Source organism: Tenrec ecaudatus, chromosome 7, assembly GCF_050624435.1.
Source record: "Tenrec ecaudatus isolate mTenEca1 chromosome 7, mTenEca1.hap1, whole genome shotgun sequence".
Taxonomy (NCBI): Eukaryota; Metazoa; Chordata; class Mammalia; order Afrosoricida; family Tenrecidae; genus Tenrec; species Tenrec ecaudatus.
This window is the reverse complement of record NC_134536.1, coordinates 7,230,383-7,255,035: the sequence shown is the minus strand read 5'-3', so window position 1 is coordinate 7,255,035 and position 24,653 is coordinate 7,230,383. Positions and strand designations below refer to the sequence as shown.

General features: G+C 55.5%; 2 protein-coding genes and 1 pseudogene across 6 annotated transcripts in view; 1 reads left to right on the top strand and 2 right to left on the bottom strand.

The window, feature by feature from the left end:
* Nucleotides 1-14,045, top strand: part of MAP3K4 (mitogen-activated protein kinase kinase kinase 4) — a 103,387-nt gene extending 89,342 nt beyond the window's left edge. For all 4 annotated transcript variants that reach the window (XM_075554292.1, XM_075554290.1, XM_075554291.1 and 1 more), the window contains 9 exons: nucleotides 436-516; nucleotides 7,125-7,316; nucleotides 8,098-8,168; nucleotides 8,860-8,976; nucleotides 9,400-9,559; nucleotides 10,553-10,675; nucleotides 11,533-11,639; nucleotides 12,402-12,581; nucleotides 13,558-14,045. In XM_075554292.1, coding sequence (XP_075410407.1) covers nucleotides 436-516; nucleotides 7,125-7,316; nucleotides 8,098-8,168; nucleotides 8,860-8,976; nucleotides 9,400-9,559; nucleotides 10,553-10,675; nucleotides 11,533-11,639; nucleotides 12,402-12,581; nucleotides 13,558-13,578 — 1,052 coding nt within the window. In that variant the 3' untranslated portion in view covers nucleotides 13,579-14,045. The remainder of the gene's footprint in view (nucleotides 1-435; nucleotides 517-7,124; nucleotides 7,317-8,097; nucleotides 8,169-8,859; nucleotides 8,977-9,399; nucleotides 9,560-10,552; nucleotides 10,676-11,532; nucleotides 11,640-12,401; nucleotides 12,582-13,557) is intronic.
* On the bottom strand, nucleotides 1,425-2,824 carry LOC142452619 (glycine amidinotransferase, mitochondrial pseudogene; annotated as a pseudogene).
* A 4,420-nt stretch (nucleotides 14,046-18,465) lies between the features above and the next one.
* AGPAT4 (1-acylglycerol-3-phosphate O-acyltransferase 4) overlaps nucleotides 18,466-24,653 on the bottom strand; it is a 66,949-nt gene continuing 60,761 nt past the window's right edge. For both annotated transcript variants that reach the window (XM_075554288.1, XM_075554287.1), the window contains exons 8-10: nucleotides 21,752-21,827; nucleotides 20,863-21,061; nucleotides 18,466-19,012 (exon numbers count right to left, since the gene is read on the bottom strand). In XM_075554288.1, the coding sequence (XP_075410403.1) occupies nucleotides 18,924-19,012; nucleotides 20,863-21,061; nucleotides 21,752-21,827 (364 nt within the window). In that variant the 3' untranslated portion in view covers nucleotides 18,466-18,923. The remainder of the gene's footprint in view (nucleotides 19,013-20,862; nucleotides 21,062-21,751; nucleotides 21,828-24,653) is intronic.

The window sequence follows — 24,653 nt, the reverse complement described above, 5'->3', positions numbered from 1 at the left end:
TCCAGAACTAGCCTAGGGGTCTTTGACCTGCCCTGGTGGCACAGTGGTTAAGCACTCGGCTGCACATGGAAAGACCTGTGATTATAACTCAGCAGCTGCTCTGCAGGAGGGAGACCAGGTGCTGGCTCCCATCAGGATGATGCCGCAGGAACTTGGGGGCAGCTCTGCTCTGCCCCGGGTGGTGGGGGGCAGGATCTTAGTTCTGGGGTCTCGCTTCAGCACCGCCCCAGAGGCAGCCCCACCTGAGCCAAACTGCCTTCTAATCCCTCCCACCACATCCACGCGTGGGAATGCACCACAGGCCGTGCACGATGGAGTGTGCACAGTAGCGTGTAGGAGACTCAGTGGAACTCGTGTGCATGCACTAAAGTGTCTCTCTCAGTAATAAACACAACTCCTCGCGCTCTGTGACACATGTGGAAATGCTTCCCGCAGAGCCCGCGTATCCGAAAGGCGAGTCGAGTGCATCGGCGCGGAGAAGCTGGGAGCTGCGGACACTGATCAGCCAGACGAAGGGTAAGAGAGAGGGCCTTGGACTTGAACGTGTGTCGGCTCACATGTGCTTTGGCTTCTGAACTGATTCGACCTTCAACACGGACATTTCTTCATGTCTTCATGCCCCAGACACCTCACTTTGTTGTTTTGTTTGGTTTGGTTTTTTGGTACTCAAAAATGTTTATTGGAATAAAATTATATGTAAAAATATTCCAAAATTAAAATTATTTCATATCACATGGAGGCTTTATCTCCATTCACTTTTTAAACGCTTTTTATAGATTATGTTTTAAATAATTTGCACATCTGTAAATAAATCTTAGCTTACCAAAGATGCAATGTCTCTATGAGATATTGAACATTAAATTTAGGGATGGGAATGGGTACTACTTCTAATTGCACTAAATATGTCTGCAAAATTTTACCATGAGAAGAAAAGTAGATTAAAATAATTCACTTGACATGAGGTTTTAAGTTAGGAAACGTTTAGTAGCAAACATTACCAATGGTGAGATAAGAATATTGAAAGCATTCATAGACAATTCACTTAAGTGTTTTCACACCTAGGTTATTTTTTTAAGTGAAAAGCTAACCAAAATTTCATATTAGAAAAGGAGGCAATTATCTGATTCCACCGAGATCTGAGTACATTCTGAACCTTTCATTCAGGAGGAAAAAAAAGATTGCAAACATTCATGACCCTACCAAATAGGAAGAAAAGAAAATTAAGATTAGGACCAGCCTTTCAAGCCAAGAGAAGTAGTGAACATCACCCAGGCTGCAGACCCCTGCTAGGAGCCCTGGTGGCGCAGTAGGTAAAGGGCTCAGCTGCTAACCAGGTCAGTGGTCCGAACCCAGCAGCTGCTCTGGGTAGTCCTCTTCCATAGAGATTGACTTTTGGAACGCCCGTGGGGCAGTTCTACTAGGTCCTATAAAGGGAGCAGTGGTTGGAATCGACTTGACGCAGTGAGTTTGCTTGATTTGGTAAGACCCCTGTGAGTGATAGGATTGTTAAAGCACTGCAATACATGCACTCTGTAAAGTGGGAGAAGGAGCACGGTCCTAGCTGTGTCTGAGACCAAGCCAGAGCTTCTACAGGCCTGCTCGTCAAAGTCGGACCGCAGGGTGCCTCGGCGGCGGACATCGCAGGTCCAGCAGTGGAAGCCTCCTCCCAGGGAATTGGCCTGGCAAATGTTAACCTTACTGGTGCCGATACCCAGATTTTCAAACATTTTGATTTGAGACTTCACTAGGGAATCCACCATAACCCGTCTTTCATCAGCATTAAGACAGTCACGGAGAGCCAATTGGAAGACATCCAGAGTGGGTGGTCATCTGGGATGACTGGTTTTGGAGGAGTAACTATGGTCCATCCTGCTTTCTTGAAAAGATCAATCTGGTGACATGGTCTGTCGGGGTTGGAAAGCCCAAGGCCAGTTCTGATATGGAAGGTTGCATCGATGTGCATTGGATTGGGATCATTAAAGGAGATGATGTGCACTCTGTAGTCTGGCGCAAGATGCCTACACATCCATTCAATGCCCAGGTAGTTTGTAACCTGGCTTCTCTGAGCCAAGATAACTCTTCCAGCCCAAATGAAGTGTCAGCAGCATCGAAGCATGGCTTGGATTCAGTTGTAACAAATTTTCCTGAGCAGTCAACCTGTGCCTGTCTGCCACAGAATCCATGGATCAATCTTGGTCGTCGAGCTCATTGGCCATGGTGGGTTTCGGAGCTGTAGTGCACTTGGCCCCGCCGTGGAAGTAGTCTCTGATGATTGACCGGTATGTGCGGTCTTCCATGAAGCGTGTGTGCCACGCAATGGGGCCCCAGTAATCTCATTTCCCACAACGAGCAGGCTGGCTCGAGGCATCGCAACCCGAGAGCAGGAGTTTCGTACTTCAAAGACCAGTCAGTAGGGTCAGGTCTCCTCACTGTCACTCCTCCCCTTTTCAGAATACTGCACGTTACTTCCGTTCCAGCCACAGCCTTCTTCCACCCCCGTGCTTCTGCTAAAGCGACCAGTGCTTCCCATGTGTTGGTCTTCCCTTCCACGGTGAAGGGTGGGACACAGCGTTCTCTGCTCTGCCCACGACCACTTCCTCTAAGGGGTCCCCTTCGTTTTAAGAGAAGACCAGGCAGTCCTTGGGCAGAGGATCCGTGGCCTTGTCTTTAGCTGCACAAGTGTTCCCGGATGAAGCTGGAGCTGTCTGGGTGCTCTGGAAAGTACGCTGCCCCCATCCTGTTAGGGTTCTTCTAAGCCGAGACCTGATGTTGTGCATGGCCTCCGCACCCCTCTCCCGCCACGCAGGCACCGCACCCGCAGCATCGCCTCGCCTCGCGCCGGCCTGGTCCGGTCTTCCCGAGAGTGCACGCAGGCAGGCCATCTCAATCCCTCCATTTGTGTCATGTAGGTTGCATGTTGGGCTGCTAACCGCAAAGCCAGCAGTTCAAAATCACCAGCGGCTCCTTGGGCAAGAGACAGGCTCTCTGCTCCCATAAAGAGTTACCGTCAGCAGATGAAGGGGGAGTAGGAGAGATTGGAGCACATCCTGGCCCAACAGTGACCCCAATTAGAGCAGCCAGTCCACAGAGAGGACCACATGGCAGCTCCACTATGAGACATGAGGTCCCTCACTGACCCATGGCCCTGCGGGGGACAGCACCAGAGACACAGTGTGGGAACTGTGCCTGACCTGATTCCACCACACCGAGGCAAAGCACTGGTGGAGTGCAGCGAAACAGCAAGGGAATGGAGTGGCAAGGTCCCCAGGGAATGCTGAAAGTGGACTTTGGGGCCAGGGCGTGGTGCCCAACAGACTGGACTGGAAGACACTCCTAAAGGCCAACAAATGATCCTTGAACTAACTACATGCTTTTCTTTCTTGTGTTTTGTTTTGTTCTTTGTCAGTGATTTGTTGTTGTTGTATATTGTTGCTTGGTTTTGCTCTGTCTTGTTTTTGTGCATGTTATTATCTCTGCAGGTCTGTCTAAATAAGATAGGCTGGATGAACAATCTGGAGGAAAAACAACGGGACCGACAGTTCCGGGGGGAAATGGGAGAGGGAGAGGTGGGGGGGGGGGGGTAAGTAAGGAAGTAGTGTTAACAAACCTAGGGACAAGGGAACAAGTGATCCGAATCAGTGGTGAGGTGGGTGTGGTATGCCTGGTAGAGCATGATCAAGGGTAATGTAACGAAGAGGTATTGCTGAAACCCAGGTGGAGACGGAGCATGATAGTGGGACAGGAGGAACGTCATGGGAAATAGAGAAAAGAGCTGGGGGGCAAAGGACATTTATAGAGGCCTAGACAAAGACATCTACATATGCAAACATATATGAGGATGGGGAAATAGATCTATATGCCTATGTTTATAGGTTTAGTATTAAGGTGGCGGAAGGACATTGGACCTCCACTCAAGCACTCCCTCAATGCAAGATACTTTCTTCTATTAACTTGGCATTCTATGATGCCCACCCTCCAGACACAACTGCTGAAGACAAAACAGGTGAATAAGCAAATGTGAAGAAAGCTGATGGTGCCCAGCTATCAAGATACAGTGTCTGGGGTCTTAAAGGCTTGAAGGTAAACAAGCGGCCATCTAGCTCAGAAGCAACAAAGCCCACATGGAAGAAGCATACCAGCCTGTGTGATCACAAGGTGTAGAAGGGATCAGGTATAAGGCATCATCAGAACAATAAAAAACTTACCATAGTGAATGAAGGGGGAAGTGCAGAGTGGAGACCCAAAGCCCATTTGTTGGCCACTGGAGAGCCCTTTGCAGAGGGGTCTAGGGGAGGAGATGAGTCAGTCAGGGTGTGATGTAGCACCGATGAAGAATACAGCTTTCCTCTAGTTCCTAAATGCTTCCCCCCCCAGCCCCCGCCCCTATCATGATCCAAATTCTACCTTGCAATTCTGGCTAGACCAGAAGATGTACACTGGTGCAGATAGGAGCTGGCGGCACAGGGAATCCAGGGTGGATGATCCCTTCAGGACCAGGGGTGTGAGTGGTGATACTGGGAGGGTAGAGGGAGAGTGGGTTATAAAGAGGGAACCGATTACAAGGTTCTACATGTGACCTCCTCCCTGGGGGACGGACAACAGAAAAGGGGGTGGAGGGAGATGTCGTCGGACAGGGCAAGATATGATGAAATAATTTATAAATTATCAAGGGCTCATGAGGTTGGCACTTGGAAGCCAGCAGGGCCTCTGCCAGGGAAAGAGGAGGTCGTCTGCTGTATGCGTCACAGCCTTGGGAGCCCTAGGGAACAGTCTGACTGCCCGGTGGGGTCGTAATGAATCTGTCACCTCGATGCCTGTGGGTTTTATTATCTCTCGTAGTATGTGATTTTATAAATATGTGTTGTTCCCTCCCAGTGTGTAAATGGAGGCAAGATTGATGTCAAGGATTCCATTGTACTTGGATCCACAAGACCCTTGAAAGTGGCAGTCAAGACATCAAACTGTATTCTGTACTGGGCAGACCTGCTGCAAAAAACTGCCATGTCTGTCAAGCGGAGCTGTCACCTTGAGGACTCAGGTGCACCCGACCTGTGCCAGGAAGGAGACTCAAAAGCTGGACAGTGAAGTCGGAAGACCAAAAAGAAGTGATGTTTGTGAAGTGTGATGTTGCTGAAGAACACGGAAATTACCCTGAACTGCCAGAGGAACAAACACCTGTCTTGGAAGAAATAGAGTGCACCTTCGAAGCAAGAATGGCAAGACTTCTCACGCACCTTGGACATGTGACTCTCAAGAGGAACTGGTTGGTTCCTGGGAAAAGGCATCATGCTAGGGAAAGCACAGGGTCCCCCCAAAAGAGGAGACCCCTCATTGAGTTAGATTGACCCAGTGGCTGCAACAGTGGGCTCAGAGATCACTCGGAGGATGGTGCGGGGCGGGGCAGTGTCTGCTCCGTGGTACACAGCGTCACCCAACAAAACCACTTTGTCTTCAGTAACAGAACCCACGCCAAACCGTGAGGTCTGTCGGCATCCTCCAGACGCTCTTTCCCCCTGAGCCTCTATGCCACCCGCAGGATGGCTTTTTCCAAGGAAGGCTCCCTCCTGGCCACATTTCCAAAGTACTTGAGACAAGGTCACCAGCCTCGCTTCTGCGGGGCCATCTGGCTGTGCTTCTTCTGAGACTGTGCCACGGGCAGGCGTCATGGACGAGCGTTGGGGAGCTTTGCTAGGCTTGGGCCTGGTGGGTGGCAAAAGCAGTATCTCCAGTGGTTCACAAGTGCCCGGATATTTTCCAGGACACCAGGGATTTGTGATGCTTCTCAGATCAAGCACTCATGGCCACGTACAAGTGGGAACCATGTGGGGCCGTGTCCCTGAAGGGACAGTTACAGTTCCACACCGACCTGTGTCAGACCCGGCAGTCTGAGACATTGTTACGCTTAAAAACAAACCCAGAACAAACAAAGGAACGGATTTGCCTTTCCTAGAAATATTTGACTGGGAGTCCTTGACTCCGTGTGTCTGTCTACCTGTGCAGTGTGAAGGGGACTCGGTGCTGCATAGCAAGGTGCAGGCACAGACAGGGTCCCTGTTGGCAGGGAATGGTTGTCGCCAGAACCTGGTGAGAGCTCTGGGAATCACTCTTCTCAGATGAACTTGAGAATCATCCCATCCCCGGGACCCCAGCGAGTACTGCTGCTCAAGTGTGGGCAGTCGTCCCTAGTGGCTGTCAAGTCACTTTCATGCGGGCCGGTGCTGTGTCCGAGTGGCATGCAGTCGGTACGAGTGCTGGAGGCCACGCCTGCTTGTTTAGGAGGCTGTGCAGAGCGGCGCTGCTTGCCGCGGGTCCCAGATGAGAGCCAGTGTCTGATGGGGAAGAAGCTTGATGGTGACAACGGTCAGGCGCTGCTGTGCGTTCCTGCGTGCCGCGCACCAGGCCCGGTGCCCGTGCCCATTCCTGTGTCCTCCCTAGAGCTGTGGGACTCCGGCTGCTGCTGCAGGTCGCACATCAGGAGTTTGGTGGAGATGGGACTCGTGTGCCAGTTGTCGCCAAGCGCCTGGACAGCATTGCATCCCCGCTGTCAGGTTCCAGAGCCGGCTCTGGCCTCCACGGGGAGGGGCAAATATCCCCTTCTCATTCTCGGGGACTTCCTAGAAGGGGGTGGCGCCTGTCAGTCGAGCTGTGTCAGGTGAGATGTGCTCACCAGGCCCTGGTCTGTCGCCTGTGGCTGCAGCAGACAGGTCCATCCCAGAGTGTAGGTGTAGGGAATGTAACTGCCCCCTGTGCGGGCCAGTGAACAAGGACATAGAACTAGGTTGCTGCAGGCAAGTAGCAGAATCAGTGTGTGTTTAGTGAGAACATTCTGGCAAAGAAAGTGGTGGGAGAGGGGAGAAGGTGGAAGCAGGCAAGAGGAACAAGACTTGGGCGAGGAAAGCATGGTTCTTGCTTGGTCAGCACGTGCATGTGTGTGGTGGCGGGTGGCGTGCTCTGCAGGTAGGAGATTTCTATGGGCTCTACTTCACCTGTTCTGTATCCAGTCGTGATGGGTAATGGCCATACCCACCATCATGGGTGCTCCTGTGTGTTGCTCAGACTGTGTTACTTGCTAGAAGGCATGGGACCACGGTGACTGGCACTCATGAGTTGCCCTTTCCCGACAGATACCGCCTCTAGGCAAGGACCCATCGAAGCTATCCAGAAGTCAGTGCGATTGTTTGAAGAAAAGAGGTACCGTGAAATGAGGAGGAAGAATATCATCGGCCAAGTGTGTGATACCCCTAAGTCCTATGATAATGTCATGCACGTTGGCTTGAGGAAGGTCACCTTCAAGTGGCAAAGAGGAAACAAGATTGGTAAGGAAACGGTGCCCGAGGCAAGCTGGTCTCCACCCGCATGTCGCTCACACTGCTCCCCGCCTGCTCTACGTGCTTTTCCGCACAGAGGGTCTGGCGTCTTACTCGAACTTGTGACATGCTTTCCAAGGGCAGTAACACGCGAGGGTTTTAGGAGTTCTCAGTAGCTCACCAGGCTGCATAGTCAACCGATGGATCACTGCAGGGACTTCACACAAACCTTGTCCTCCGTAACCCTGTAAATGCTGTTCACAGAGACTGGATACAGATCCCGACAGCACAGCTGCCTTCTTTGCTACAATGTTGTCTAAAGCAGCAGCTTCCAGGTGAAGCTGCTTATAGTCAGGTAACTGGGGCAGCTGTGTGAAGGAGGAGGCATGTCTGCTGCCCTCTCCCCTGGCCACTCTGAGGTCCGGCAGGCACACAGTGGAAAAGCCAGAGCCTGGAAGGTCAGCTCCCGAGGCGAGGGCAGAGCAAAGGAGACGGTCAGGCACTTCAGAAACTGTCCCCTGCTGCTGCCCTTCTGCTGAGCCCCTCGGCACTGGCCCTCCCTCAGCCCCCTAGCTCTGACCTCAAGGAGCCCTGTCCCCTGCTCCCCAGCCTGTGGAAGAGCTTGTCTAAGAGGTAGCACTCGGGAGGGAGTGCTGTGGGTCTGGCAGTCGCAGCAGGCTTCCTGGCAGAGACAAGACCCGCCCTGAGTCCTGGTGTTACTATACCTCTGGGGAAGTGGCATCCCTGGCCTCAGGTGCTTACAGAGCTGCCCGTCCTGTTGTGTTCACAGGGGAAGGGCAATATGGGAAGGTCTACACCTGCATCAGCGTTGACACCGGGGAGCTGATGGCCATGAAGGAGGTGAGTCACAGTCGCGGTGGGAGCTTCAGTGTGGCTAAGGCCCAGCAGCCAGCGTCTTGAGAGCTGTCTGGGATGGGCCTCCCAGGCTAGACCCTACTCGGTAGCATTGGGCAGCTGGGAGCGACCCTGCAAATCCCCTGAAGCAGCAGTTATTGTGTGGCCCAGCACATTGAGTGGTAGGCTGAAGGGCCAGGAGTTGGAAGCCACCAGCCCCGGGGGAGGGAGAGCAGGCATGAAGAGCGAGGCAGGGGGACCTTAGCTGCCTTAGCCGGCCAAGGAGTCTGGAGGGGTTTTTGTGTTTGTAGATCTGGTCTTATCAGAGGTTCTGCAAAGAATCAGGGTGCAGAGGGCCAGTCCTGTGGGGTGCCCTGGCTCCTGTCCCTGGCCCTCACCCATCTCCCATCTCTCCAGAGTGAATGGGACTAGTTCAGGGCAGGCTTGCATTAGCAGCGGCTGACCAACCATGAGCAGTTTGGGCAGTTCCATTTTCAGGTGCGACAGTGACAACACTAGCAGTTATTTTATCAGATACTCAGTGGCCAGGTGACACTTGCTCACTCAGAACAACAAAGGACAGGCCGTTTCAGTCAGTGGCTGTCACCCTGGACCTGTGCGTGACTGGTGTCTGGGCGGGTCCTAAGTTGCTGGGCTCCGAGTCTGCCACACTCACTAACCAGCCCTCTCCCTGCAGATTCGCTTCCAGCCCAATGACCACAAAACCATCAAGGAGACAGCCGACGAGCTGAAGATATTCGAGGGCATCAAGCACCCCAACCTGGTCCGGTACTTCGGTGTGGAGCTCCACAGAGTAAGCCACTGTGGGTCGCGGGTCGCACTGCTCTGTGATGTTAAGGGGGTTCTCCAGCGGGGCTCCTCTCACTGTGAAGGGTAGACTGTAGTTGGAACCCACCACCCAAGCTCAGCCCAGTGGGAGGGAGCGCCTTGTGCTCGCTCTGATCGAGTTCAGAAGGAGCGCCCTGTGGGAGCGTGAGCTTCCAGGGCACGCCAGATGCCAGCTGTAGATGGATTTAGAAAACAGACCTGTAAATGGTATTTGAAGAGGCTGTGTCTCGGTCCTGGTCCTGGTCCTGCCTGCCGGTCTGAGGCGGTGCAGCAGGCTGGGTCCTGGGGCGGGGGGAGGCACCTTCCATCCATTCCCAGGAGATGCTCTCACCCCACGGGAGGCAAGGCCGGTGGGAGACAGTAAGCACAGGCCGTGTCTTCCCCTCAGGAAGAGATGTACATCTTCATGGAGTACTGCGACGAGGGTGCCCTGGAGGAGGTGTCGCGCCTGGGACTCCAGGAGCACGTCATCCGGCTGTACTCGAAGCAGATCACCATCGCCATCAACGTGCTCCACGAGCACGGGATCGTGCACCGCGACATCAAAGGTGCGTGTACACACGCGTGGATACCAGCCTCGTCAGAATGGGGCCGCGCCTATGTGGAAGCCAGGTCTGTACCCCAAGGCCACGGCTGCTTCTGAGCACATTCGTGTCCATCAGCTCCTGCTGCTTCCGTGTGATCTTGCGCAGAGCCGCTCTTCTCTGTGTGCCCTCCACCCCCACCTATCCCAGTCGCTCCTCCCCAGGCCCTGCCTTTGAGTCTGGGGCATGACTCAGAGGGATAGCGTTTTGTTTCATCAGCCTGAGCCCACCCATGTTGACTCGAACTGGCCTGAGGCCCCGGACTGGACCCTGTCTGGGCTGTTCAGGATTGCGCCTGGATCGGCTTTGGTCTGTGTGTAAGAAATATCCATGAGCCACCCACAGCCTTGTGGGCGCCTGCCCGTCCACCATGTTGCTCCTCTGCCCAGGCCTCGGCTTACGACTCAGCATCGACCCAGGCCACTGCTGGTTTCCAGCCGCTCAGCCAGACCCCACACCTGGCAACCCTACACCCAGTCTCTGTCCAGTGTCACGGTCCTAGTGGGAAGCATCAGCACATCTCGCTGACCGGTAAAGGCTGAACTGAAGGAGAGACAGTGCCATTGACCGGACTCTGGTAGAAGGCAGGCCTTCCCTGACAGACCAGCAAGGACCCAGTGTCTACCAGGACTGGCTCGGCATGTGTGCAGATTGCAGACATATGAAGTGCCAGAGACACCTCTGTCCTGGTCTGCCATTAAGCCAGTGGCAGCCTCTGCAGACCAGCTGTGAGTGCGCCGGTTCCCAGCTGCACACCACCCCAGAGGGCCTCAGATGCGCGGGGAGGCATGCGTGTTTCCCCTCGGCCTTTACAGGTCATGCTTACTGCACTGAGGCCAAATGTCTGTGCTTTGTGTAATGAACACTTGTGAATCGCACTCAGGCGTCTTCGTCTCACCTCGCAGGGAAAGTTCCACGAAACCATTGCACTTAAGGTCAGTGTTCGTGTCGTGCTAGGTGCCAATATCTTCCTGACGTCGTCGGGACTCATCAAGCTGGGAGACTTCGGGTGTTCAGTGAAGCTCAAGAACAACGCCCAGACCATGCCGGGCGAGGTGAACAGCACCCTGGGGACAGCAGGTAGGAGCCACTGGGTTGCTGGTGCTGTCGGCGGGCGGGCTCCCAACAGCAGAGTCCTCTGACCTCAGAGACCAGGAAGCTGGCAAGGGCAGGCTCTGGTCCTGAAGCCACACTAGTTGGCACGCTGTCGCATTGAGTCCCTGTGCCCTCATGCCCACTGCCAGTGAGCTGGCCCTGAAGGCGGGAGCAGGACTGCCCCGAGGGTTTCTGAGAACAGCCGGGACTCTGAACCACCAACCTGGCAGTTTGCAGCCCCGGAGTTGACCTGCTGCCCCACTAGGACGCCTTGAATCACGTAAAACTAAAAACCACACTCAGCACCATGGTGTTGGTGCCCACTCACAGTGCCTGAAGGACAGGGCAGAACTGCCCCTGTGGCTTTCCAAGACTTACTCATCTTTCTCCGGAGGAGCAAGCTGGTGGCTTCAAACTGCTGACCTTGCAGTTAAGAGCCCGACACATAACCACTACCGTCAGGGTTTCTTTTAATCCTGTAATGGAGGGAGGAAATGCCACTCTTTAGTCTTCCCAGAAAAACTAGGGTTTTGGGTTTTTTTTTGGTTGTTTGCATTGGGTTTATTAAAAGCATAGTAGTTGAAATAATGATGATTAAATGGAGATTACATTTTTAGCCATCTAGTATTGTAACTTTATACCCTCGTTTGACAGTGAAGTTCATATTTCTGTTGATGTCAGTTCATCCAGAATTGTCCCTTGAAGAGAATTCTATCTTTCTAAGATTAGAAAGCCAGTGTCAGATTTCCTTTGTCTTGGACTACATAACTTCTGCCTCTCCCCGAATGGCTTCTTCTGAGGGTGGTGTCTGGTGTGCTCAGTGCTGTGTCTGACTGTTGCAGCTTATATGGCTCCTGAGGTCATCACCCGCGCCAAGGGGGAAGGACACGGCCGAGCTGCCGACATCTGGAGCCTGGGCTGCGTGGTCATAGAGATGGTCACGGGGAAGGTGAGGCAAACTCCGTGCACGTGCACTCACACTCACACCCCCCCCACACACACACCCAGGCGTGAGCACACACTCAACACACCAGGCGCACATCTTCCACGTAGAGAAGAGGTTGAAGAGTGAAGGAGACCTTCCCAAAGATAAATGACGTGTTCTCAGTGAGAGACGGACAGAAGGAGAAATCACGTGCAGAGGTTTAACCGCCTCGCATTTCAACACGGAGAAGCGGACGTTCACAGACCCCAAACATGGGTCGGGAGCAGCCTCTGCTCATCGAGATTATGCATTTGAAGGGAAACTTTACCTTTCCTTGGTGTACGAGTGACACTGTAGATGGAAATTCCGTATGGGGGGAGGATCTCAGATATCTGTCTCTGCTGAAGAGGTAGAGGAGGGCCCACGTGTGACAGATGGCTCTGTAAACACTAAGGACGTTCAGAGATCTCCTGCGTGCCTGGGCCGGAAACGCGTTGGACAGCTGCTTACGCTCTGTGCGGTGCAGCTGCTGAAACAACAGGCTCACTGGGTCCCTGGGGCAGTGACCTGACCCTTAGCAGTCCCAGCGACTGTGCTTGCGCAGTGCATTCCCTGGAAGCCACTGGCTGAGTTTGAACTGCCAACCCTTTGATGTTGCGCCAGTGGGGTTCCTTTGAAGACCTGTCCTGTCTTCCTCTTGCCAGAGAGAGCGCGCGTGCGCATGTGCTTGCGTGGGTGCTCTGCCGGCCATGGCGGACGGAGCCTTGGTTTTTGTCTGTCTTCTAGAGACCCTGGCACGAGTATGAACACAACTTTCAGATCATGTATAAAGTGGGGATGGGACACAAGCCACCCATCCCTGAGAAACTGAGTCTCGAAGGAAAGGACTTCCTTTCCCACTGCCTGGAAAGTGACCCAAAGATGAGGTGGACGGCCAGCCAGCTCCTCGACCACTCCTTTGTCAAGGTTTGTCAGCGGCTCGAGAGTCCCCTGCCACCACGGCCGGTTCTGTGTGGCAGCTGGCACGTGAGGGCGTTTTCACACGTGGATATTAAAACTCTGAAATGGGAAGATGCTAAATGCATGCTCCATTGGGGATAGGTAATCGTTAATGGGATTTTAAGTTAGGACTGATTCGTTTCTACTCTGGGGATTGTGTATGTAGTCTGTTGGGGGGCAGGAAGGGACAAGAGGGTCCTGACTCAGCGTTCAGCCCAGCCCTGTGATGGTGTCACTTTGCAGCCCTGGGGGGAGACTTAAGGGGGCTTGTGGCCTGGGCGGGAGGGAGGGACTAAGCTGTTCTGAATGGGGCGGGGGGGGGGGCGGTGCATGCGGGAGAAACAGTGAGACCTACAAGGCGAGTGGGGCGGGGCGCGTCTGGGCTGCTGGCGCCTGAGGATGTGTGAGCTGGCAGCTGGAGAGCGTTTGGAAGGCTGCTGGCACAGCTGTCGCGGGAAGGGGTAGGCGGTTAAGTGGGGCACAGTTCTTGGGAGCTGGGGGCTGCAGCCAATGACTGATGAGTCGCGGGGTGGGGGTACAGCTGGCGGAGTCAGGTGGTTCTGTCTCTGAGCAAGGTGCCGAGGCCAGCTGCCTTTCTCTGAAAGTGGGCTGTGTGAAGCGTTGCGAACACAGGCTGGGGCTGCAGGGTGGCGTGTGGAGGGCACGATGGCCTGGCGAGAAGAGCACTTGCCGGGCCTCCTGCAGGGCCCTCTCCACACAGGTTTCTCCTGAGAAACCTCTTCTTGGGGGAGGGGACTTCAGGGACAAGCCCTGACATGCTTCAGAGCTGTTTGGATTTGTCACCACACACCATCGGGCTAGCTTTGGAGACGTGTGCCGGTGACATCATGGCCTGTCGGGGGTGTGACCCCTGTCCAGTGTGTCTGTGCTCTCCCTTGCCGCTCCCCCAGCCCCGGGCTCAGCTCTCTTCTGCCTCCCGCAGGTTTGCACAGATGAAGAATGAGCGAATCGGCCTGATGGTGTACGTTCTCGCAATCACTACTGTATGTAATACTGATATGAAGACTGTGCTGAGAGGCAGCGTACGCCTGTGACCTTCCGGGACTGGAGTCTGCACGGTGGCCGGTGGCGTCGCCTCTCCTGCTGCTGCTCCTGGCTGAGGGGTCCTCAAGGTCCAAGCAGCTGCATGTTAAGTGCCATTACTACTGTTCCCGGACCACTGCCTTGCCCGGTTCTCGTGGGACGAGAGCGGCGCCATCAGTGGTGGTTTGGACCGTCTGAGGCTCAAGTTGTAGTGTGGCCGGGCGAACGGTCTGGGCCTAGTGTTTTGATCTCCTGTCTGCCTGTCGAGTGCACTGACTGTGAACCTTCGTCCTCCTCGTCCTTGGCGAGCTTCAGATTATGCAAAAGGTCGATTGATGAAATTTAAGAAAAGCGTTCTTTTTTCAATAAATGGTTTATTTTAGGAAAGCTTGCTTGGTGATACTGTCTTTCCGTGCACACCCACACACGGGGTGCTGTGGGGATCGGTCCTCCTCACCCCACAGAGGAGCCTCAGGACCGGTGCTCCAGTGGCTCCTCTTCTGAATAGAAGGACCCCATGCTGATGTGTGAGGTGCCCTCCCCTCCGTGGTTCTCACACCTGCTAAGGCGCAGTTCATGTATCCGCTAGACTGCATAGGTGAAGGGAGCATACCCCCTGCCCCCAATGAAGCTCCTGTGTGTACCTCTTAATTTTTCTGAAGCTTGGCTTCCCCTGACAGGCTCTCAACTCGCTCCTCACACAGCAGCCCAGCCCGCCTGCCCAGGAAAGCCCTGTCCGCAAAATGCTGTCACACGAGGCCTTACCCAAACGCCTTTTCTTTAAAAAAAGATTTTAACACCCTTTGGAGAGGTCATCTAGAGTGTGTGAATGGTGTGGTTCCCGGGCCTTGCGTTCATCTAACCCTGAGCGTTGCTGTTGTCCCCAGGTCAACGCATCACCCGTCTGTCTGCGGTCCTCCCCTTCGGCAGCGGTGCCTCTGCCCTAGATCTGCCTGTTCTGGGCCTTCCTGGAGATAGTCGCACAACTTGGCTTCTTTCACGTGTTGTCGTCGAGACCCCCCGGAGTCCATTCCTGCCCCCAGTGACCCGGGTGACAGAACACCACTGCAGGCCTGGGCCTCATTGCTGAGCTTAAACCCCCTGCCATGGAGTCAGCGGCCGCCCCCAAGGAGTGACTAGGGGATTCCATCAGCTGACGTCATAGCAGCTAGTTCCCCTGAGGTTTACAGAAGGAACTGGCCGCCAAGGGGGTGGGTGCCTGCCGTCTGGACCCCTATTAGAGGGCTACCCGCACCTTGGGTTCTCAGGGGGACTGCATGGGCAGGGAATGTTCAGCTAGTGTCTGCGGCAGAGCATGTGTGCAGCCCTGGTGGAGGTATAATAGCTCATCAGGGGCAGGCTGAGAGGTGGCATGCTTTCTCCGCCCAGTGTTCCATGACAGCCCTCACATGCTCTCGCACCTGCTCCCACAGGGTGTTGCTTGTGGCTGTAGCGCTCGCCTGTGATGGTCACCAGCACCTGTCATAGGCTCAGGCAGTACTTGGCTGTCACCTTGTCACCAGGAGCCCATGTACCACCGCCAAGCTGCCCACAGTCACCTCAGAGAAGCCGGGCAGCGGGTCACCTGGAAGAAGTCAGGCCGTGGGCTGCGGAGGCCTCCTCTGCCTGGGGCCCAGCCGCCAGAGCAGGGTCCTTGTCTGGGCTTCAGGGACCTCAGGTTAGGGAAAGGTAGGCAGGGCTCTGGTGTGGTACCCCAGGGGTGGCTGGGTGGGCCACTGTCAAGTGCTGGCTGGTGGCACCCGAGGCTGCTGTGTGCTTGGCCTGAAACCCTCCAGCCCCAGGGTCTCAGTAGCTGCCCGCTCCGGCCTGACTGGCAGACAGCCTTGCTGGCGCTGTGCCTCCACAGGACTGTGGAACATGGCGGGGACAGTGGAGGCTGTCGGCCTACCTGTGCTAGGGTCGGCATGGGCCATTTTCTTCTCCCCCTCCCTCCCCCACTGAACCTGGACCGGCCCCACCCACCACAGGCCCCCAGCAGCAGGGGTGGATGATTTGTCTCCCTTCCAAACAGGGCCCCTCTGAATCTGAAGCCCCCTGCTGCTCAGGGCGGGGTTGGGGTGGCTCTGAGCCCTCCAGGGCCTGTGGGAGCCAAGCTCAGCCGTTTATAGCAAGACTGCCTGGAGGGCGGGGACTCTCGGCAAAGTGGTGTCTTACTGAATGAAAAGCAGACACAGGAAACGTAGGTGTTTAATAATTATACTGTGCTCATTATATGTGCTCATGGCCTTTGGAGGGTTGGCAGGAGCCCTGCTGCCCGCCTTCCCTTGGTGCCCCAGGGGCTTCTTTTAGAACAGGGCCCTAGTTTTGCTCCAGGAAAGGGAGGCATTGACATTGCATTATTGGGTGCTCTGTGGCCCCGCCCAGGCACAGCCTTGGTTGTCATTAGCAGCCGTTGAGTGGGTTCCGACCCATCGCAACCCTGTGCAGACGAAACATTGCCCAGTCCTGAACCATCCTTGATACCGTATCTCTGCCTGAGTCAATTGCCGCAGCCACCGGGTCAGTCTGTCTTGGTGAGGGTCTGCTTCTCCCCATTTCTGTAAATCTTTATAGGAGCAGAAAGCTGACCAGTGGAGTGAAACTGCTGCCAATAGGTAACCCACTGCGCCCACCACCACGGCTTGTGGGGAGGCACGGAGGCTAGCTCTCATGGTTGAGATGCCCTGGTTTCCCTGAAATGGGCGTCAGAACTTTGCTTTGATTTACAGCATTGTGAAGAACCGGCCATCCTGGCTGGTGTCTGTCTGCTGAGCCAGGCTTGAGGTGCTGGACAGGGAGGCCACACCAACGCCTGTCAATAGGACAACACTTGGAGCACACTGCAGTGGGAGGTGGCCCCTGGCACCCGACAGGACAGCAAGTAGGGCCTTACTGCCTGCCCTGGGGAAGAGGGCGAGGCCTCACTGCCAGCCAGGCTCAGCAGAATGGTGGCTGGCACGCTGGAGCTCTTGCGGTGGCACTACATTCCAGAGAGCCTAGCCCCCGGGAGCTCTGCCCACCCAGAGTCCTGACTTCTCCCTGTGTCTGGACGCCTGGGCCAACACTCCAGAGAGCTGGTGGGGCCTCTTGTTTACAGGAAGAGGTTCCCTACGGTGTTTTGTCTGTTACCCTTCCTCTGCTTTGCCCTCAGCAAAGCCCAGTGTATTTGCTCTGACTCTGGGCTTGGAGGCACCTGGGGCCCCGTTGGGTCTGTCACACTTGCTTTTCAACCTTTGGGCTAGTTTAAATAATGGGGATGGGACTTGACGTTCATATGACTATCTTTCTAGTTCACTCATGGAAATATTTAGAGAAACAAAAATTTTTATACCATCATCCACTATTATTTACAGCAAAGTTCTCCATCCGTTATGGGACTGAAAGTATTCAAGGACAATTCCAGGATTGCCCTGTGATCATGTGAACATCTCCAAGGTACACGTGTTCTGAGGGGTATCCTGGATACTTGGCAGTGATGGAGCCCCAGCTGCATGTGGTGACAGTCTCTGGACACTGCCCTACCATCTCTGCCTCAAAAATGCTCCGGGCGTGGGCCATGACCCCAGAACTAAAGTGACCCTGAGTTGTTGGCCGAGTACGAATGTGTGTTTCTCTGCCACACTGAGCAGACACTGGACAGACAGGAGGTAGAGTGAGCCGTTTATGGTGCTTTGGTGGGCGGTGCTCAGAAACCACAAGTTTTCCATTTTGAGGAAAATAAATACCCTGGGAGCCAAAATAGTTTTTTGCTGAAGTGACTGTGCCTCCTGGGGGCATGGGAGAGAGTGACCAGGATACCAAGGCCTGACTACCTTAAGCTCTGCATTAGGCTAAGGGGCGGCTTCCTCCTGGTTGGACTGAGATGGAGCCTCTGCCCAGAGCCCCCTGCGCTCTGCAGGCCGGGCAGTAAAGATTCCAGAGCACTTGGCCCGCAAGCCACTCGGCTGCTGCCCTTTTTCTTGGCTGGCTTGTCAATTGGTTTGGGGCCATAAGAAATGGAGACATGTCTGCAGGCCACTCTGCAGCGAGGCCTGAGGTCTGAGCAGCAGGCTTCCCGTTGCACGGACTGGGCAGCGAAAAAACAGCCCTGAGGGCTCCCCTTTGAGCGCTGAGACGGGGCAACGGCTTTCCTGCCTGCAACCAGAGCCGGCAGACAAGTAGGGCAGGGCCTGCCCAGCGGGGCCCCCTCAATACAGAGGACCCCAACTTTCTCAACGCGGGAGGGCCTCCACTGTCCCTAAGCTGGTCCAGTGGTGCATCTACAGAGTCACCGGCTCGCCGAGGAACCGTGGACACGGGGAATACGCCTCTCACGGCCCCGTGTCCCCGCTCGAGCGCACGGCTGCTGTCAGTGCGGACGACGGGTCCGGCCCTGCACGGTCTCCGTGGGAAATACGGGGCAGCACTGCGCGCCCCGAGGCCCGGCCAGTGTACAGGGTCCTCCGTATAGGCTGGATCCCGAGAGCACTAGATCCCGAAGCGCAGGCTCCACTGTGGTTCCGGAGGCCGCGGGAAGCCGCAGGGCAGCCGCAGGGCAGGGGTCCTCCGCGGGGGAGGGTGCTCTAAGATCCTGTCTTCAGGGCGCCGGGCGTCCTCAGTGGTGGGCATTGGGCAGGGCCAGGCCGAAGCAGTGCAGGTGGCCGTCCTCCGGACCCTTGTCCAGGACCCTGCTGTCCCCTCCGCTGGCGGGCTCCCCCACCAAGGCCACCCCTGGAAAACGGCGCGCCCCGCCTCCCGCAGAGGGCAGTCGCCTCCGCCCCGCCCCCGGCAAGCCCCGCCCAGCCGCGTCCCGACGCGCACACGCCCACAGGTGAGCCAGACAGACTTTAATGGTGTGTGTGGAGGCTTCGCTTCCGCGTCGGCGGCGCCCCCACAGCGAACTCCTCGAGCTCCGCCGCTCACGGGTCACAGGAACGCAGCACCGAGGGCGCGAGGGGCCGTCCCCCTCCACGCCCCCTGGCCTGTCCCCTCCGGGGTACACCTACGGGCACCCGCATGGTACACGCACCCACGGACGCACGGGCACCTGAGTGCACGGGCACACGCACGCACGCACGCACCCACACAGGTAAGGGAAGGAAAGCAAAACCCAGGACCGCAAGTGGGGACAAAAGATGGCCACATTCTGCCCCTCCGGCTGTGAGACCAAACTCCCTGCTGAGGTCCGCGCCACTCCTCCGGCGGCAGCTGCCCGGCCGTGTCACCGCGCGTGACACTCGCAGTCACCAGTCCCCAAGGTCCCCGTGGAGCCGGGCACCAGGTCCGTCACGGTCTTGGCTTGCTGTCGCCGTGGCCGTAGGCCGAGCCCTTGTCGATCTCGGTCACGCCGATCATCCAGCGCATGCCCACGGACGCTGTGGCAACAGGAGGGAGGGGAAGAGCGGCGGGCATCAGGCGCCTGCGGGGCCCACAGGCCCAGGCCCGGCACCAGCTCTCGGCTGGCTAGTCCCGGGGTCGCCTGTCACCCCAGCTCTGAGAACACGGCTGTCCACAGGGACTCAGGAAAGGCCCTCCGCTCCCTCCGACAGCCCCCAGGGCTCAGGACTCCCCGGACGCCCGGGCACCGCACTGTGCAAGAGGTGCATGCCTAGCTGGTGCCCGGCGTGCGCCCTGGTTGCTAGTGCCAGTGTCTGAGCAATAGGGGCCCCTGCCTCACTGCCGATTGTCCCCCAACAGCCAGAGGCAACAGGCTCACGGTTAACCAGTAAAGAGCTGGACATCGGTGCCCAAAGCCCAGAAGCAACAGCTCGGCTGTTTCCCCTGGGAAGGAGACCACCTCTTTGCCCCGCTGCACTTGGCACCTACCAGAGTGCCTGCCAGAGGGGCAGTCTAGATTGTGAATGGTCCGGCATGAGGTAGGTGGTATAGTCTCAGGAAATCAAGTTCACAAAGACAATGTGAGTGGCCCTCTAAGGGGCAGCGATCGGTCTCTCCTCACCCCGAGGAGAATGATGGCAGGGAAGAGACATAAGAACGAATCCCCCGAATCCCAGCCTTTAAAACCCGAGACCAGAGGAACCAATGCCCACCATTCTGAGAGGGATCACAGTGGGTGGCCCGGGCAGAGTGGAAGAAAAATGTGGAACAAAACTCAAAAAAGACCAGGCTCACTGGCCTGAGAGAGACGGGCGAAATCTCCTAGACCTGACATCAGCAAATTTTGGGGAAGAGCCAGTCTTGTCCCTAACAACAATTTAAAAATTATTCTAGAGCCGTAAATATATTATAAACAAACAAAATTCCATTCTCTGAATAATATCCTTAAACATTTTCCAGTTTTACTTCAGAGTCACGTGTACGTCCTGAAAGAGCCACATATGGTTTCATGGGCCGCAGCTTGCCGACTGACCCCTGCCTTAGACTATGGCCCTTAGATGCCCCTCGAGTGGAGTTCAACTTTCAGCCAAACGAGAGACCATCCTGTAAGATGAGCAGTAACCCTAGAGAGGCGCAGAGTCCTTAGAAAAACCAAGCGAATGAGCAAAGGGCAACGTTCACCCAGGGGGAAGACAGGCGAAGGATGGAAGGAAACAGGAAGGGCAAGAATGCTCTTAACATTATGGGGATTGCAATGAACATAACTAATCAAAATGTGTGGCACTTGCTGAACGGAAAACCAATTTGCTCTTCTGGGAACTTCCCCTCAAATCACAATAAAAAGTGTTTTTCTATTTTAAAATGGGTTAGTGGATAAATGAAAGCTTCCCCACACATGTTGACAAAATGTTGACCTTGTAGTCTAGAAACTACCCCTCAGACTTCAAAGGAAACAACTTGGGGTGAGCAGGTGGGGGATTCAGTCTGGTGCATCCCATTCGTCATGTAGAGATGGCGCACTTCTTGGGGCCACCCTAACGGGCTGCGGAACGAGCAGGTGCCCAACACCTGAGAGGGTAGGGAGGGGTTCCTTAGTAGAGATGTTCTGAACCACATAGAGAATAAGGTGAGGAGGAGGTAGGAACTGCAGCCCTCCAGGGCTGGGGCCAGGAGAGGGTTGATTTACTAGCAGATGAGCCAAGGGGATGGGGACAGGCAGAGAGAGGGCCCCGCCACTGGGGAATGAGCCGTGGCTGCAGTGCCATCGGATGACGGGTGCATTTGACATGCATCCGCCCTGCTCCCAGAATCCAGGTTGTCCTTTCCATAGACATAGAAGCCTGGGCTGAGTTGACCCCAGTTCTGACCCCTCCCACTCTCCACTTACCCACGAAGAAGATGAGGACGAGAGTGGCCAGCGTCAGAGAGGACCCGCTGCTGACCATGTTGATCAGGAAGCGGAAGAAGGGATAGAGCAGCAGGGAGGCCCAGAAGAGCCAGTTGAGCAGCGTCCAGGGCCGCCGAGGCGGCACCATGGGGGTCTCCGGGAAGACACCCTTCTGGTAGTACTCTTCCTGGAAGGCATCCTGGGGACAGAGAGGGGACTCTGGAGCCCAAGCTGCCAACAGTGCGTGCGCGTGTGGTCAGGCCTCCTCAGGGACCGGTTCCCGAACCCACAAAGATGGTGTGACATAGGACGGGAAAGGGCTGTGACTTCCTTCTGTCCTCGACACTCAGAAGTAGTTTCATGCCGTTTACGCTATGCCGCCCCACGCCCTTTTAAAAATAATCCAAAGTATTCTCCCGCTCCCCAAGTGGAGCGCCAGCTCACGAGCTAAACACTGTGTGATCCGCCCACAGGGTGGCCACAGCTGCTAAGTGTGAGGGATCTGTCCCCCCTTTAGCACCCCCGGGTGACAGAGACCTGCCCCCAACCCAGGGTTTCCTGGGCAATCATCTTTATGGACCTGGAGCCCTAGTGAGGCAGGGGTTTAGGTATCATTGCTGCTCAACGAAAGGTGGGCGGTTCGAAACCCCCAGCTACTCCGCAGGAGAAAGAGGAGACCGTGGGAAACCCGACAAAGCAGTGCTGCACTGCCCAGTGGGGTCACTGTGAGCTGCAATCAACTCAGTGTGGGGCTGGTTTGATTTCCAGACTTTACAGGAGCAGATTGCCAGACCTTGCTCCCGTGGAGCTTCTAGAGGGGTTGGAACTACCAACCTTTCAGTGAGTGGCCAGCCCTGATCACCGCTCCACCAGGGCCCCCTGCACTGACCTTCTCCTGGTAAAGTTTATGCAGCCAGGCAGCGCACTGCTCCTCATCCTCGGGCACGTCCTCCAGGGGAATCCGCCTGCAAGACAGAGAGCAGCTGGCAGGGTCGGCAAGCCGATGTTTCCAGAGCAGCAGCGATGGGCCTGCTGACTGTGCCCCGTCGGTCACCTGAGACAACCAAGCACAGCATGTCCACACTAAAAGGCCCTGCCTTGTCCCATGCTGGCAGCCTCCTCAGCCAGAGGCAGTGGGACTCCTTCGGCCTTCAGACATCAAATGACAGAACTCCTGTGGGGCAGGGGTCCTTCCCCGGGTCTGTGTCTCAACAGGGACCCCGAGGCGACCTGCTCACGAGGAGCTGTGGACTGGACTGGCAGGGGCACGACTGATCCCGAGGTTTCTGGACTGTCACATGGATGTGCTAGGGAACTGCCGTGCTGGCATGGTCTGGCGAGTTTGGACACAAGGTGGCCAGATTTCAGACTTGCCAACTCCCGCTGTTGTGCAAGCCGATTCCGTAAAATTAATCCCTCTCTGCACGCGCATTATGGGTTTGTCTGTTTCTAGGGGAAATGCAGAGGTGCTAAGAAGGCTCATGTTTAGTATGTGCTCACCACACCACAACCTGTTAGGAGAACGGACAACACTGTGAACAGGCAGGTACAACAGAGAATGACTCTATTGTGATGAATTGATGCTCATGGTTATTAACTAGACGAGTCGTCTCCATCTTAATAGAAGGCCCCTGTTAGAGGCAGAATGGTAGGTAACGAGGTGTGTTTTCCACATCAGTAAGCCTACCGCCGGGCCTCTCATGGAGCAAAGTGGAAGTGCCATGAACGGCCAAAGGAACAAAGTGATTTGTCGGGGAAGAGGTACGACCAGAGTGCTCCTTAGAGGCAGGGATGGCGAGACTTCCTCCCACGTACTTTGGACGTGTTGTCAGGAGGGACCAGCCCCTGCAGGAGCTCCTGCTTCGGGGCAGCAAAAAGGGAAAACCTCTTGAGATGGACGGACACAGTGGCTGCAGCAATGGGCTCAGACCTTCACAGTTGAGAGGACGGCGCAGGACCAGGCGGTGTTGTGTACCTAGGGTCACCCAGGGGGAGGCTGATCCGATGGCCCCTGACGACAAGCCTCTCTGGCCACACACCCAGCTCCGCATGCCGCACATTCTTCCTCGCATGGCCCGATTCTCCCATCTTTCAGATCGACTCTGATTTAGAAACCAGAGATCTCTAAACCTGTTTCCCGAAAAGGATTTCCAAGCACACAGGCTCCTTCCTTCTTTGGTGAGTGGGGCTTTAACCCCTTATCTGGCTCTTTGTTTGGCATCATTGCTCCGAATGTAACTTTCTGTACAACAGAGCCAGAAAAAGGCTTCAATACTTTCTAATTGGTTGCAAAAGCTGTATTAATGCATGTAATGCCCCTATGAGACCAGATGGGGGAGCGCTTGTCAGCGAGGGAGCTTACAGCCTTTGTAGCAGTCTGCGCCCTCCAGGTGACCTATCATCATCTGGTCAATCACCTGTGACATGAAATCATCTTGTCCACTGCCCTAGGTTCCGCCCAAATAATTCGAGCCCAGCTGGTCCCAGGTGGAGCGACTGGTCCCTGGGAAGGGTTGGTGGTGGAGTGGGCAGGGAGGACTGCAGGAACTCTGGGAGCAAAGCTGGACCTTCCTTCGTTTGTGGACATCAAGCTGCAGGCCAAATGCAGACTGAAGCCCAAACCAGACTCACTGTCATCACGTCAGTGGGGACTCAGCAACCGCGTGTGGGTTGCCGACACTAACTGTTTACAGGAGTAGAAAAGTCCAGTCTTTTTCCCTTGGCGCTGCTGGTGGTTTTGAACTGCTGGTCAGGCAGATGGCAGCCCAACTTGTAATCACTACACCACCAGGGTTTCACAGACTGGAAAGTCAAGGGAACAAAACAGCGATGGTGACGTTGCTTCAGAGGGGACGCCAGAGGGGTCTCAGGTACTGTGTCGCCCTACTCCCACCCGCCCCGTTCCATCTGCAGGGGACAGTAATGGTTGCATGCTGGGTTGCGAACCAAAGGTCAGCAGTTCGGAACCACCAGCTGCTCCAATGGAGGAAGAGGAGGCTTTCAGTTCTACCCTGCCCTCTAGGGTCCTAAGAGTTGACACGGAGTTTTTCTGGTAGCCAAAGTCAATCACTCCCACCAAACAGCCTTTCTTTGCCCGGGTCTGGTAAGAAGATGGGGGAGGATTCTGATAGGATTCCCCTGAGTAATTGTGAACAGGATTCCCTGCAGTGTCGCCCTGCTGGGTACAAAGTGAGCCCACTGAGAAGCAGGGGGACTGGGGTGGAAGGTGGAGGGGGGTTAACCGAACCTCAGCAAGAGCCAGGATGGAGTTCGGCCTCTGGCCCCAGCATCTGGCCTTTGGATTTTGACTGACCGCACCCTCCACCGAGTGAGATGTTTCCTCGAATTTTCCTGAGTTCTGTAGGTCCCAGAGATGTCGGGGGATAGACTCAAGGGAGGAGTGGGGGGCAAGATGGAGCAGACTAGCATCTTGCAAGGGCCGAACTTCTGGGACTTCTTGAATCTCCAAGTCCTCCGGGCTAGTTCAGTATTAATCCTTATAAAATAAATGATCACCACGCCGTCCACCGAATGCCTCCAAGACGGGTTCAGATTCTCACGTCCTCACGGCATGCCCACTGGACCATGTTCTGATTTGAAATGTGTTTTGTTTTTTTTTTTGGTTTGAAAACAACAAATCTGTTTGAGACGGTCTGGTGTGGTCTCCACTGGCAGGCGGTGGCAGTCGTCGGTGAAGATGATGCCCAGCCCGAGTCCAGCAGCCCCTGGCCCACACGGGGCGCTTGGGCGGAACTCCCATCCTGTTATCCGTCGGCAGCACCTCCCACATC